The 15,896-nt window shown below is 38.9% G+C and overlaps 1 protein-coding gene across 33 annotated transcripts in view; it reads right to left on the bottom strand.

Annotated features, from left to right (window-relative positions):
- Positions 1-15,896, bottom strand: part of ANK3 (ankyrin 3) — a 687,918-nt gene that overhangs the window by 109,634 nt on the left and 562,388 nt on the right. For 20 of the 33 annotated variants that reach the window (XM_060642689.3, XM_060642719.3, XM_060642717.3 and 17 more), the window contains 3 exons: positions 14,762-14,834; positions 14,538-14,600; positions 765-818 (listed from right to left, as the gene is read on the bottom strand). In XM_060642689.3, the coding sequence (XP_060498672.2) occupies positions 765-818; positions 14,538-14,600; positions 14,762-14,834 (190 nt within the window). The remainder of the gene's footprint in view (positions 1-764; positions 819-14,537; positions 14,601-14,761; positions 14,835-15,896) is intronic. The other 13 variants (XM_078434279.2, XM_078434284.2, XM_078434286.2 and 10 more) reach the window with 3 other exon arrangements.

Genomic DNA, 15,896 nt, shown 5'->3' with positions numbered 1-15,896 from the left:
AATTGATAGTAGAAAACCTTCAAATTACATGGGATTACAAAAAAGCTAGATCAGAAAGAATACAGAGGAACATAGTACCTATGCTCTAGTGATTTATTAGGAGTTGGTTTCTTAACAGAACTTAGCAAATGGTCTTGTAGGCAACTAGTTAATGATCAAAACTTAGGCTTATATTTAGCACACTTATTCTGAAAAAAAGTGATTTTTTTGATCATCACATAGCAAAGAGAAGAAATGAAAACTTTTGGGAAAATAAATCCTTTAAGCATTTCTAGTCTGCATTACAGAACAATAGAGTGAGATCACACCATTATAGTCAACACTTTATCTACTGAGCATTTACTATGTTCCAGGCACTGTATGGTGCTTTGTAAGTATGATCTGAAGCAATTCTCAAATCCACCTTATAAAATAGAATCATTGTCTCCATTTCAATATAAAGAAAACCCAGTTCACAGTGGTAAATAACCCAAGATCACTTAGAATATGAGAAAAACTGGATTCAAAATCAGTTGGTCTGACTACAGAGCCCTACTTTTAACCATTGTAATACACTACGTTATTGAACAACTACTACAAGAAATTGGTAACCAAAATGTAAGGTCCGTGAGGGCAAAGTTTTGTCTGTTTTGGTCCATATCCAGTGCCCAGAACAATGCCTGGCACATAGTTGGTGCTCAATAAATGTGTGCAATGAAAATTCAGTGATTGCCTTTGGAGATAGCAACTATATTACTGGAGTGAGGAGAAGGAGGGAGACTTACTTTTCACCGTAAACTCTTGTACCTTGGGAATTTTATACCATGTGCATCTATCACCTATTCAAAAAATGAATAAAATTAACAAAATAAAACAAAACAAAATACAGGGACTGCAGATAAATCAGATAGGCTGTGTTCCATACAGCAGAACTGGTATTTGGACATACACAGGTCTGCCAGGTAGATATTAAGATGTGTATGTGCACCAGCAAATATTTGGCAAATGTGGAGAGAAAACTTAGTTACGATATTCAACCTTACTATTTAAGAGATGGACCAGAAAAAATAAAACAACAAGGCAAGAGGAAGGAGATACACATTATTAATGTGGTACTTGTAGTAGCTTCCCATTGTTCTAAAATGGTGGTTCTCAACCTGTAGGATGCATTATAATCACCTGAAAATTTACAATTACACAAGTTCCCAAGTTCTGGTCCTAATCACTTCTGGTCCAAAATCGCACTGTTTTAAAGGATGCTTACAAATAAATGACAGTTATCTAATGGCAGTATTGATTCTGCAGAATTAAGTGTCTATTTTCCCGGTGGGAATTTCTAGAGTAATTGACATAGCTTCAGCAACTGAATTCAAAGAATTGAGTGCAGTGTTTCTAAATTGCCATGTGTATGTTTGCATCATCCGAGAACCTTGTAGAACTGTAGATGCTGATTCTGCAGGTCTGAGGCAGACCCTGAGATCCTGCATGTATCACAAGCTCCCAGGTGACTGCAAACCACACTTTGGGCAGTGAGACAGTAGAGCCCCAGACTAGGATCTGCTATGAGTAAAGCCAACTACTGCCTTTGAGGCATTTTGTCTCCGATAAAGAAGCTAAGACCAAAACACAAACAATAATAGAAATACTATACTACTACTCCATACTTTACTCAGTGCTTTGCATGTGTGAAGCACTGTGCTAACTGAGCACTTCATATGCACTTATACACATGTCTCATTTACTTCTCAACCCCACAAAGCAAATACTCTTACTTCCCTTTTCTAGATGAAGACATAGATATGGAAAGGTTCCGTTATTTTTCAAAGCTCACATATCTAGTTAGTGGTAGAGTCTGGATTAGAACCCACACAGTTAGGTGGCAGAGCCCAAGCTCTTCACCACCACACCAGTGTCAGAGGATGTGCAAGAGAAATGATGAAAGTATCCAAGAGCTCACAGGAAGAGGGCATCACATTGGACTGAGGAGACGTGGCAGATGTTGAATGGAGGTGTGTGAGTAAAGACAAGCAGAGAGGAGTGGAAGTGGGAAGTCGGCCATCCCAGCCAGTGGATGTGGCATGACAGGGAAAGGATGGGAATGTTCTGAGAACAGCAAGCAGCCAATTTTACTAAAGTGAGAGTCAACTGAGTTGTGGGAAGTGATGGCCATGTTGGGCCATGTTTTTAGGGTCTCTGAAGTTGGATTATAGAATAACCATTGCGATCCAAGTGACAAGCAACTGTATGTCCACTGTATGTCCATCAGTGGGTGAAAATGCAATCATTTTATTTGACCCCCCCCCCACACACACACACAGAAACTGGAGACCCAAACCCTCAAAGTTCTCCCTCTTCTTCTCATCTTCTCCCACCCTAATTCTTTTTTTTTTTTTTTTTGGGTGAAAATGCAATCACTTTATTTGACCCCCCCCCACACACAAACACAAACTGGAGACCCAAACCCTCTTCCTCTCATCTTCTCCCACCCTAATTCTTTTTTTTTTTTTAATATTTATTTATTTACTTTGAGAGAAAGAGTGAGAAACTGTAAGAGTGGGGGCGGGGTGGGCAGAGAGAGAGACAGAGAGAGAGAGAGAGCTAGCTATAGGGCTCGATCTCACGAATCTCGAGATCATGACCTGAGCTGCAATCAAGAGTCAGGATGCTTAGCCAACCAAGCCACCCAGGAACCCCTCTCCCATCCCAATTCTAATCCTATAGCAGGAAGCAGGATTCACTGATATTTGCCTGTTTCATAAAAACAAGAAAAAAAAAAAAAAGACTCAGCTGTTTATTGAGCACCTACTATATGCTGGTCACTGTTCTACATGCTTAGTATGTTATTTCTTTTCATCTTCTCAGCAATTCCATGTGGTATAATTAACCATTTAGAGATGAGACAAATAAGACTCAGCATATTTTATTTTTTGAAGGTTCAAATAAGGGACATAAAATACAGATAACTTTGAAGAGAAAACAGTTTCCATCAACGCAAAGCATTAATCAAAAGATGTCTGTCTCCCCTCATGTTAGACAATAAATTTTCAGCATGGAGAATCCAAATGACTATATTTTGCTCACAAGTCTTTTCTCTCCTTCCCCTGATATTTTTAGTCTCAGAAAAAGCGAGGGAGCGGGAAACGCATGGAAGAGGAGTGTGGTAATAGTAGAAGCCTGATGCACTCGGTCTCGTTCTCAGTGTCTGATTCGATCCCAGAGTTACACAATGAGCAATGGGAAGTTACTCAGATTCCAGATCTGCACGTATTTCACCTTTCATTTTGTAGTTTGGGGCAAGAGCTTGGATTAAGCAAGGTTTCCTGTGAATATCTGACAGACTGATAAAGAGGGAGTGACATACGGCTCGTGCAATTGCTCCACGCAGGTGAAGAGGTCGTGTGTGTGGCACAGGCTCTTCCGTGTTAGGCTGGAGGCCCAGCTCAGGACTCCATTACCTTCGAGAAGGGGTGGAGGCTCCGGGAGAGGCTGCAGCCCCAGGCCAGGTAAAGAACAGAGCTCCCTCCCTCAGCCTGGAAGCAGCAGATGCTGGGCCTTCCCTTGAGCCTTTTGTTTTCCAGCATCTCCTAGCAATGGTACTAGGTTCTTTCAAAACAGTTTACCAACTACATTCTGGAATATATATAATGCTTTCTTGCTTTCCTTCTCAAAATATGTGAGAACAATGGGTAAGTTGAGACAACAGTTAGATGAGCAGTGGGTGAAATAGGTGGTCTTAAGAAGGCTAAGGAAGTGTGTGTCATTAAGGGGTTCATGTACTTCTTGTGGGAAGCCATGTGCCACACTCTGCCTGCTTTTTCCCAAGCTCTAGGTGTTCATAAGAGCCAGCCTTCCCAGGTGGCCAAAGAGAAATCAGGCTTGACTGGCAAAGTTTGCACATCTCTTAACCAACAAGAACAAGTTGCTGTTATCCCACAGAACAAATGACTCTTTCTGCTCAGGCTAGTTTTTTTTGTTTTGTTTTGTTTTGTTTTGTTTTAAAGAGTAAACAAAGTCCATTTGATTCTTTACTCTCAAACATTATTCTATTCTTTGTGGCTAGATGTGCTTCTTTTTAAAAACTGGATCACAGTTTTTAAACTGTTCCTTAATCCAAGCTAGATATAGTTTCTAAATAAGCATGCATGACTCAGTCTTGGAACTCTTCCAGATGTAGCAATGAAAAATGTCCCCTGTGATCTTGGTTGGGTTAATAAACAAACTCATCCCAGAAAGGAAAACGATTTCAGTGTCCTTCCTGTGAAGAGGTAGAAAAAGACAATGTTGGGACAGACACTATAACTTTTTCATATTCTTATCATTCTTATCAATATACCTTAACTCTCATCCAGAAACTGCCCTCTGTCATCTCAGTAAGATGACACTGACTTGGTCACATAAACTTCTGAGACTAGAGACAGAAAGCAGGTAGAAAGAAGTACAAGGTTACTTACCCTGTTCTCATTATCTAAAATCTATGCTCCTTGTAAACAAGACTAGACAATGAATAAATCACTAGCCACAAACTAGCCCAGTGAAATCAGGCACTAAAATGTTGGTTCTCACTTAGAGAGAAATTAGGTAGCTTAATTCAAGGTGGTCATGTCCATCATGCCAATTGATTCTTTCCTCTATTTATTCTTTGTTGGCTATTTGTCTAGCTTCAACCCAAAATCCAGACCTCAGTAGTGACAGCTGTTCCTTACTTAGGTGTGTAAGGACAGTGTGTGCACAACAGGAACATATTCACTGTCCTAGGAATAAAGGAGTATCAGGAGCTCCTATGCTTTGTGAGCAAGCATTTGGCCTCTTCCGCATGTTATATATATTTCCTACCTCCACCTGAAATATGTGTGCTTAAAAGGTAAAGACAGGTGGGGTCTGCTGTCAGTTGTCCTCATTTTGGTTCTGGCCCAGGTCGTCAAAGCACCCCTTCCCGTGTGTAGCATCTTGCCTTGCTTCTCCACACCCTCCTATTCCCAGCTCTCTGCACTGCCCTGCCTTCCCTTCCCTGTCCACTCCCAGTGCTGATGCTCCGCTTTTTTCTCTCTGCAGCACGGTTCCCAATGTGAAGGGAAAGGGTTAGGGGTGGTCAGATTAGGACCCACTTCCATAAGAAGCAGGTCAGACTTTCCAGGTAGATGGGCAGGGACTAAAATAATTGGAGGGTGGGAGAAGAAAGCATATTCAAAATTACAACTTGTTTTGGCCAGATTAAAAAAACACCTATTGTCCTTAATCAATAAGCATGCTTAATTCCCAGCCATCAATCCTTGTGTCTGTTTCATTCCACAGGCCACTCCAGCTACTCATCCTGTCACGACTTCTTGGGAGAAAAAGTGCACACACTCCATTAGAACTACTCTATTCTGTGTCTACATCCACAATGTCATGGAGGCGGCAGCTGCCTGAGATCCCCAGGGATCCCAGATTACCTGTGCTCAGCTGACTGGACCCTGTCAGGGAATCTCCCGCCTTTTCTGGTTTTCTTCCTCATTGCTCTCTCTCCATATCCCTTGGCATTTCTCTTTCTCTGTACATGAGAATGTGCCTGGAGTTTTCTAGAACTGCTTCTCATCCTCCCTATGACATTTCCCGGGGTCCTCATTCAGACCGGTGCTTGGTTTCCCGAGCCCCATTGTGCTGAGTTCTTCTGTGAAGTCCTCTGCTTTCCTGTCTCTCTCTCTCTAAGTTTTACTTATTTAAGCTATCTCTACACCCATGTGGGGCTCAAACTCGTGATCCAAGATCAAGAGTCGCATGCTCTTCCAACTGAGCCAGCTAGGTGCCCCATCTCTGACACTTTCTGCACTTAGAACACCTCTTTCCACCTGCCCCCAAATTTCTACTTGTCCACATTCTATCTATTCCTTGAAATGCTTTCTTCCTGAGGCCTTTAGTATCTCTCATTCTTTTGAATTTCCTTGTCACTTTTATCACTTTTATCTATTTTTTTCTATCGCATCTAATTTGAGTAGAAAGAGTAAAAGATCTTAAACCCTCTGAGCCCCAGATTCCTTAACATAAATTACAACAAATAACACTTTAGATTAAGAGTAAATGTAAATTAGGGGCACCTGGGTGGCTCAGTCGGTTAAGCGTCCAACTTCAGCTCAGGTCATGATCTCACGGCTTGTGGGTTCGAACCCCGCATCAGGCTCTGTGCTCAGAGCCTGGAGCCTGCTTTGGATTCTGTGTCTCCCTCTCTCTCTGCCCCTCTCCTGCTCGTGCTCTGTCTCTGTCTCTCTCAAAAATAAATAAACATTTAAAAAAATAAAAAAAATAGTAAATGTAAATCAGGAATAATAATAGTACCAATAATTTCTCAAAGTGATTGAGAAAATTAAGCAAGATAAAGTACGTTGTAACTAACATTCACTGAGATCCCTTTATACATGATCTCATTTAAAATGTGCAAAAATCCAACAGTTGTGGGGCTGTTATCTAAATTACCAGGCACCATGGATGTTGGAGAAGAGGTTAGGACAGGGATTTGCATATAATCCCTTGCACTGATTTGTGTAATCTTGATCAAAGTTGTTAACCTTGCTGGAACTGATTTTCCACATCTAATGGCTCTAACTCTGAGGTTACTGTGAAGGTTAAATGACATAATTCATGAAATGTATTTAGATTCATTCCTGGCACATAGAAAGGGCTCAGTAAATGGTAAGTACCTGTTTATTTTTTTTAAAGATATTTTATTTTTAAGTAATCTCTACACCCAGCATGGGGCTCAAACTTGCAACCCCAAGATCAAGAGTCGCATGCTCTGGTAAGTACCTTGTTTATGATGTTTTGAGTGTTCATTTATATGGAATCCTGTCAGGGGACAGACACAAGTAAACGTGTGGATTTAAGCCAGTGGGCACATCCATAGAAGAGGGCCTATCTGTATGTGTCCTAAGTGATGGGACAGGGATAAAGACAGGTCTACTCCCATGCAGCTAACAGTCTACATTAAAAGAAAATGAAAAAAATGAACCACAGATTGGTAAACCACAGTCTGTGGGCTGAATCTGCCTCCCACCTATTTTTAAAAAAAATTTCTTTTAATGTTTATTTTTGAGAGAGAGAGAGAGAGAGAGAGAGAGAGAGAGACAGAGCATGAGTGAGGGAGGGGCAGACAGAGAGGGAGACACAGCAAGATCATGACCTGAGCTAAAGTCGGATGCTCAACTGACTGAGCCACCCAGGCACCCCACCTCCCACCTATTTTTTAAAACAATTTTTATCATCACACAGCCATGCTCATTTGTCCTGGTATGGTCTCCTGCTGCTTCTGTGCTACAGAGGCAGGGTGGAGTAGTTAGAGACCACATGGCAGGAAAATTCAAAACTAGCCTGTATATTAATATAGGCATTACCTATAATACCTATTAATATAGGTAATATAAATTACCACTGGCCTGTATATTAATGACTAGTGCCTTGAGATGAGTTTTAGGACGAAGTTAAAAAGTGATTGAGTGGACGGTGGAAAATAGGTAGCCACAGTCATATTACACCGAACTCACTGACCATGGAAGGGCCCGGGTTCTATTTCAAGTGCAGTGTAAAGCCTTGGGAGGTTTTCATTTGAGTTTTGTATTTATACTGTACATTATTTAGAGGGGCTGGCTACTTTTATCATCAAATACAGCAACCAGGCAGGTGAGTACATAAAATGTAAATGTACATTTTCACAAACTGTTACAAAATAAATAGCATCCAGGTCAACAACTAGAATATATCCTATCCCAATCGCAGCCTTCTCCTCCCTCTCTCATGGTAATCACTTTATAACATTCTTTCCCTTCCTTTTTTTTTTTTAATAGCCTCACTAATTTTATAATCCTAGTTTATTGTTCCCTGGCTTTGATTAATTCTGTTGTCTCTGCATAATGTACAACCCAGCAACTACAGTCATAGGTCTATACCCTACAGAAATATACGCAGACGTGTACCTGGGGACAGATACAAACTGGAAACAACCCGCATTCCCTTTTCCAAGTGGAATGGATAACTTACCTATGGTACAGGCACACAGTGGAATATTATATAGAAATACAAACAAGTGAACGATGATAATATGCAACCACGTGAATGAATTTTAAAAACGTAACTATAAGTTTTGGAGTGTATTTTTATTTTTTAATGTTTACTTATTTTTGAGAGAGAGACAGAGTACAAGCAGAGGAAGGGCAGAGAGCGAGGGAGACACAGAATCTGAAGCAGGCTCCAGGGTCTGAGCTGTCAGTGCAGGCCTGAAGCAGGGCTCAAACTCACGAACTGCGAGATCATGACCTGAGCCAAAGTCGGACGCTCAACTGACTGAGCCATCTAGGCACCCCAAGCTTTGGAGTGTTTTAAGCTGGGGAATGGAATGATATGATGCAATTTATATTTTTTAAAAGATTGCTGAGTATTCTGTGCAGAAAGCTAAGTCTGTGGGGAAACATGTGGACCTGTGTACAGAGATTCCTACAGTAGTCCACAGGAGAACGGAGTATGTGGGATTGGATGAGGGTGGTGGCAGTGGGGAGGCAGAGAAGAGGGATGTAAGATGGGTTCTGGAAAACTGATAGGACTTGCCGAGGGACCCGGCATGAGTGCTAAGAAAAGGGATACTACACAGAACCTCAGAGCTGGCTTGCATGACGGAGCCACTTACTGAGATGGAGAAGGCGGGAGGAGACACTGTTTGGAGCAGGTGTCCAGGCCATGATGAGTTAAGATGTCTATGAGAATCTAGATGGAAATGTCAGGTATGTAGCTAGGTAGGTGGATGGTGTGGAGGAAAATCACTCAACAATTCCAAAACCAAAGATAGCATACCAAAGATAGGATGGACTGTGTTTTAGAACAAAGACCTTTGACTTTAAGATACAAAACAGATGAACATAAGGGAAGGGAAACAAAATGTTACAAAAACAGGGAGGAGGACAAAACCTAAGAGATTCCTAAATATGGAGAACAAACAGAGGGTTACTGGAGGGGTTGTGGGAGGGCGGATGGGCTAAATGGGTATGGGGCATTAAGGAATCTACCCCTGAAATCACTGTTGCACTATATGCTAACTAACTTGGATGTAAATTAAAAAAAAATAAATTAAATAAAACTAGAATAAAGGCCTCTGCCCCAGTTAACAGTTCTTTTTCTTTCGCTGGAAATTATTTTAAATTTGTTAACTATTCTTTGAGATGCAGATATACCTTAGGAGAGTCATTATAAAGCTGTTTATTGACACGATACATAGCCCAGCACTGTCTCAGTAGGAAGGTGTTTGTTAGAAGGAAGAGGGACACAGCAGGCAAACTTTCTCTATCCTGCCAGTTCTCAGAAACCTGTAAAACTCTCCTTTCTTTGAGTCTCCCTCCACTGTGGTGCAACCACCTTAACACATATTGAACATCTCCTGTGTACCAGGCACTGTGCTAGGTCCTGGGGATGTAACAGAGAATAAGACTTGGGTTCTGCTTGTGGTATTTCATTTTGACTTTATCACTGAAGGAAGCTTGCAGTTATATAAGGTCTGTTTGAAAGGTCAATTGTAAGCAGAGAAATATCAGGCAAAGGCAGGATTTATGATGTTATCATTTGTAAAATGATAACATTTCAGGTAAAGAACAATTTCTGCACAACCACCACCACTCCCTTGGACCACCTGGGTCAGGCTAGTCTCCAAGGCTTGTTTCCTGACCTATAAAGCTAAAAACTTCATTGCCTGACTTATTTATTAGGATGGACAGGGGATTAGGGTAGCAGGATAGTCCTAGGCATTTGTGAGAAGAGGTCCTAAAAGGGCATCTTTCTGGTGGTTCCCTTGATATCCATCTTCATGTCTCCTGAAGTAATTTTTTTGAGTTTCAGATTGTGCCATTCAAATTCGACTTACTCCCTCCTGAGAAGACTCCGATATGTTTATTAAAATTCCTTGCTTTGAGTTTTTAAAATCTATTCTAAATTCCATGTCTATTTATTTTACTTGTATTTGCATCTAGGTCTGCATATTTCTTTTACCAGGATGATCAGGAGAAAGTAAACTATTTCTACAATAGTCTCATCGAGCTCATTACAAAATAATTCTTATTACTTGTGATAATATCCAAGAGCATAATCTGTCCCTTTCCCTAATATTTCCCTTTTTAAAACTTTTAGAAGCTTAAAAATAATACATTCTTGGGTTCTGTGTATAAGAAAAGAGATCATGTTAGAGTAGCAATGAAAGAGAAGCTCTAGAACCAGACTGTCTGATCGTCTTCCTGTTCAGTTCTGCCACTAACCCGGGTGGGCAAGCCACTCAACATTCATCTGGGCTTTGCTACCTCATCAGTATAGTGGAGAGGATAGGCTACATGACTGATTCAGTTCACTGGGCACTGAATTTGGCACAGAGGTGACTGAGCCTGATTCTCCTCACCCCTCATGTCACTAACATCTGATGGCATTTTATCTCAAACCTCTACCTATCTGATAATTATTTGACCACATGTATACTCAGCCTCTTCTTTTTTTCCTTTTAATTTTCAGTGTCTGCCTTAGATCCCGAGAGAGATTTTGCAGCCCTAGCAAAATTGTAAGTAGCTAAGAATTAAGCAATTTTTTCCAGTCTTACCCAGTTATCTCCCAAACCTGTTCAGTAGAGTTCTATTTCACAGAGCTGCTTTTGGTCTACTTTCCATGGTTTAATTGCATTTCTCGTTATGTCCCATCTATGGCTCTTTAACTCTGTTACAATTACCCAACTCACTAGAACTCTGCAAGCTAAAACAACATTTTATACATTATTTAAAAATTTATAAAATATACTTTATAGGAATTTACAATTTAAAGTCAGCACTGAACCAAAGCCAACTCTAAAATCTCTTGGGAGGGGGGACCCAAAAGAGAAGACAGATTGAAACTTAATCTCAATTTTCTTCTTTCTTTTCTTTTCTTGCTTCTTTCTTCTTTCTTTTCTTACTTCCTCTCTCTCTTCTTTCTCTTTCTTCCCTCCCTCCCTCTTCTCTCTCCTTCTTTCATCTTTGCTTTTCTTTCTTTTAAATTATAAACTGAGTTACAAACATAAGAATGTAACTGGCACCAGAACCAGCATTAATTTTGCATGTATATTAATTGTACATGCATGTAACATATTTTCTGGGAAAGAAGATAGTGGGGCATTAAGATATTTGTGGATCAGTCTGACTGTCTAGGAGCTCTGCCTGGGTAATGTGTGAGTTAGAGAAGGCTGCTTTATCGCCTTTCCTTCTATTGCTCTGCTTTGCTGATACTTCAGCCTTTATTCTACTCTGTGACTTGGCTCCATTGTTCCCCTATATCATTAACTTATAACATTATCTAGATTTGTTTTCTTGGTTTTTTTAGTGTGTGAAATTAATGCACACATTCTTTTACCTATGCTAATTTTGCATAGTGGACAAAAGAGAGAGGGGACAGAGAAGGAGAAAGCAAAGAAGAAAAAGGAGAAGGGCTAGAAAGACTACTGTTGACACTATTCCCTTAATATTTACCAATTTTTAGAATACAGGATTAAAATTATATTTTTCCATATTGCAAACTCATTCTCTTTTTCTTCCTTGGGAAACACTGGCAGTGTATATCGCTTTTCATTTTTATTTTCTTCTAAAACCTGCTGATATCCTCAGTAACATAGGATACCAGTGTGATGATCTCTTACTGGTTTTTAGAGAAAGATATTCACAACACCTTGTGGTGACATGGAAATAAACATTTGCCACAGTCTGTACGGCAACTCAGAATCCACCTCAAGTAGCAAAGCAGTGGCAAGACTATATGGTAAATGAGTCAGAAGTAAAAGCTATCATTAAAGTTGGAGGGGTCCTTTTAGAATTAAAATTTCAAAGGATTTGTTTTGGGATTTGGAATAATACAGAAACACTAGTTTATTTAGCACAGAACCATGTAAATACATGATAAGGCAGATATGGCTTATCAGGACTCACATAAGCAAAATTTAGGAACATCAGCTGATAGTAATGTTAACAGGAGTCAAATTAAGTGGGTATTATAACCTCAAAAACATCTTGATTTTTTTTAATGTTCATTCATTTTTGAGAGAGAGAGAGAGAGACAGAGACAGAGACAGAGACAGAGACCGAGCTCAAGCAGGGGAGGGGCAGAGAGAGAGGGAGACACAGAATCCAAAACAGGCTCCAGGCTCTGAGCTGTCAGCACAGAGCCCCATGCAGGGCTTGAACTTACAAACCATGAGATCATGACCTGAGCCAAAGTCAGATTCTTAATTGACTGAGCCACCCAGGTGCCCCAACCTTGAAAACATTTTAATCTTCAATAATAGATTTTTAGTATCATCCATGGACAAAGCAATAGCCCTGCATTACTCTGCTTTGATCAGACTGTACCTGGAATGCTGTGTTCCATTCTGGTCACCTCAATTTGAGATGGAAATTGACACACTGAAATGTGCATAGGTGACTGGCCATGATGATGAGGGAGCAGAGGAAAGGGAGGTATTAGAGAAAAATAGAGTAAGAGAAAATAGGGAACATATTTTTTAAATATCGCAAGGATTGTCACATAGAAGAGGCAGATTTTGTTTTAAATAGTGCCAAAAATATCAGAGCCTGAATCAATGAGTAGAAGCCTGAATCAATGAGAAGGACACTCAGTAAAATGAAGAATTTTTAAACTCAGAGTTTAAAAATGGAACAAGCAGTCTGGGAATTAGGGAATTTCTGTCATTGAGGCATCTGGGCAAAAGATCTCCCCGAGAGGATTTCATAGAGATGACCCCAACATAGAAGGTTATTGTTCAGATCAAGTGACCTTTTAGGAACCCCTTCCACCATCAAATTCTACAATATTATGAAATCAAAAGCCATCTGATTCTCACAGCCCATGACCCACCCATAAAGCAAGGGCCAAAAAGTTTAAAGATGATTAAAAGGAGAATTAAAATTTGTTTATTAATTTCAAAATCTCAAGCTGAGATAAATCTATAAGAAATCATTGTCATTTCTAGTTAAATGGCTAGATGAATTCTCTTCAAATGAAAAGATTCAAAATTTCTCCCTTTTTGGAAATTATTTGGTTATTCACATATATAAAGTGTTATTTCTTCCATTCAAACTTGGCCTCTCGTCAATGCAAATATTGAGATATTTTGTCAAAGCTAGCAAATTTTTAGGTCTGTGATTGTCATATTTCATAAAAGCTCATTTGAAAATGTACTTCTGACATGTTTTATGTGCGTACACATCCATGTGAGAACATCACTTTCCTTCTATCTTTTGCACATAAGAAATTACTCCTAAAATGTTACATAAGAAGGCATTGAAACATAACATGACAGCAAAGCATAATATTCTTAAAGTCCTAAAGCTGATACAAATATTCAATTGGCGATAGAACAGTGGTAAACATATAGCTTATGGCTGAGACAAAAGGAAAGAAAAATGAGGAAAAGCCCTTAACATTTATCAACACGACATTTACAAACAATGAGACGGGTCCTTCCAGGTTCCTGAATGACCACCAGGGCATTAGTTTTTCGAGGCACGCAGCGCCCTGGCCACAGTGCACTTACAGTAGGCAGTCATAGGATGCCAGAAACGTTGAAGTGACTTTGGATTACGTAGGCTTTCCACTGTTTAGATATTCAGTTACATTTGTGCAATTCAAAGTTGAAACCAATAATTAAAATAGGGAAAATTACCTAACCGCAGAGAAAGACTAACAGCATTGAGTCCGCTCTATGAGAAAAATACACAAGAGATGGCAAATACAGGGAGCAAGAAGATAGATGTAGTTTGGAAGAGTCAAATGGTGTAAGAAAAAAAACATAAATATAATATAAATTCTACTATAAGGACACATTTCATTATTCCAGTAAAACTCTCAAATTTGCCATCTTTAGAATATTTATGCTCTGTAAAAGTACTACCTTTCCAATGTAACTTTTAAAGATATCATTAATCGATATATCTACATGTCATGAGCTAGTCACATGTATCGATTTTTAAATAAGGCAGAAAACAAGTAGTTTATTTTAAGCAAATGAAGTATGACTACCAGCATTTATATATTGATCTCTTTAATGAAATCAATATTGAAAATTTATATTTTGAAAGCAGTTTTGTTCAGGTTGAGTTTTCATTATTAGTTCAAGTTCAAAAGCTGCTTTTACTATGAAGCTTAGAGTAAACCTTAAAAATGGGCATTTAATTCCTTACCTATAAGATACCTTCTCTCACTTATTTTAAAAAATATTTCATGCATAAACATTAGTCAGATTTTTCTCTTCTAGATTTTCAAATGTAAACAATAAAAATCAAGTTTCTGCTTAATAGAAACAAAAAGAAAGAAAGTAATTCACATAGTGACATTTGTATTTTCAAGTTGGAAAATGGGTTCAAGCAGAGGGGCTTCAAAGAAACGACACTAATTCCAAACGCACATCTTTTAAATGATATGTAAGTTAATAATTGTAAGTTAAGTGAAAAGTTAGTAACTCAAGGAAGTGTTACATTTCAAAGATAGGAAATGGAAGATAAAGCTGATAGTTAAATTTCATCACAGTAAAAAGTTCCAAATACCTTCTTCAACATCTGAGATATATTCGCCATCACTGAGCATTTCAGGGGCGTTGGCTTTACGAACTGCATGATTTAAGTGAACAGTGTAAGTGTGTGAAAAATGCATACTCTTTATACGACAACAAAAAACATGAACATTTCTAAAAACATTTTTGCAATAAACGTTCTTCAGGAAACAAATATGAAGTCACACTTAATTACGAACATAAAGGTGGGTTTCGTACCTTCATCATCAGACATATCAAGAACTTCATTCATCGTTTCTGGAACATTCATTTTGTGCTTCTCTATGATAGTCTAGTAACAACAACAAAAAAGCAGTACTTTAGTGTAAGCAGACTGAACATTTTAGTGACACTATTTCTTTCTAAATTAATCAGTTGATTTATTACAGGACTTATGTGCTGAATATCTTGAAGCTCCCACATATAAAACAACATCAAAACTGTCCCTTAGCATTAAGGTCCTCACCATAGATACACTGATAAGAACAAATACAAGGTGAACAAATTCTAGTGGCAAAGCAAACCGGCTTAAAAGATTTAGGTCCATAATAAGGCTGTTCAAAGGAAAAGAGAAGGGAGATATTGCCTCTCCTTGTCCATTGTTATACTTTTTCATGGTCTCATGAACCTGCCACCTCATTTCATTAAAAGTCTTGGCTGAAGATAAGCCAAATGAACAGCAAGCATTGTGTCTTTATTCCTGTGCCATGCCAGCCATTGATTTTTGTCTTGGCCTTCTATATGTACATTTTGATTCCTAGCTTAAATACAAAACATCAAATTGTATAAATTATTTAATTTGTGCAACTATGCCTTGCGGAAAATATTTTAGAGGTAATGCATTTGCAAGATCATTTTAACCCCTACACAATTTTAAAGAACTGTATATTACAGAGCAAAGACCTTAGTGAATCTTTTACTTGCTCTTTGATGACTTTTTACCTATATAGATTATATCCATCCAAAGACACCAACAACATAACTTGTTAAAAAATATTAGTGACTTAATGTTTTAGTTGTAAAACAAGTCCTCTTTTTATCCTGAGCATAGGAAAGGCTAATGGAACAAGGGAAGATACTTAAATAAGGCAACTGGAAAAAAAGCTAGGTTGTTAAAACTATGGTACATTTGTCACAATTACTGAACCAATACTCACATATTACTATTAATTAAACTCTATATTTTATTCAGATTTCCTTAGGTTTTACCAAATGTCCCTTTTCTGTTCTAGGACCCATCAGGATACCACATTATCTTTAGCTGGCAGGCCTCCTTAGGCTCCTTTGGCTGTGACAGTGTCTCAGACTTTCCTGGCTTTTAATGACCTTCACCGTTTAGAAGTGAGCTGGTCAG

Source organism: Panthera onca, chromosome D2 (assembly GCF_046562875.1).
Source record: "Panthera onca isolate mPanOnc1 chromosome D2, mPanOnc1 haplotype 2, whole genome shotgun sequence".
Lineage (NCBI taxonomy): Eukaryota > Metazoa > Chordata > Mammalia > Carnivora > Felidae > Panthera > Panthera onca.
This window is presented reverse-complemented; position numbering and strand designations above follow the sequence as displayed.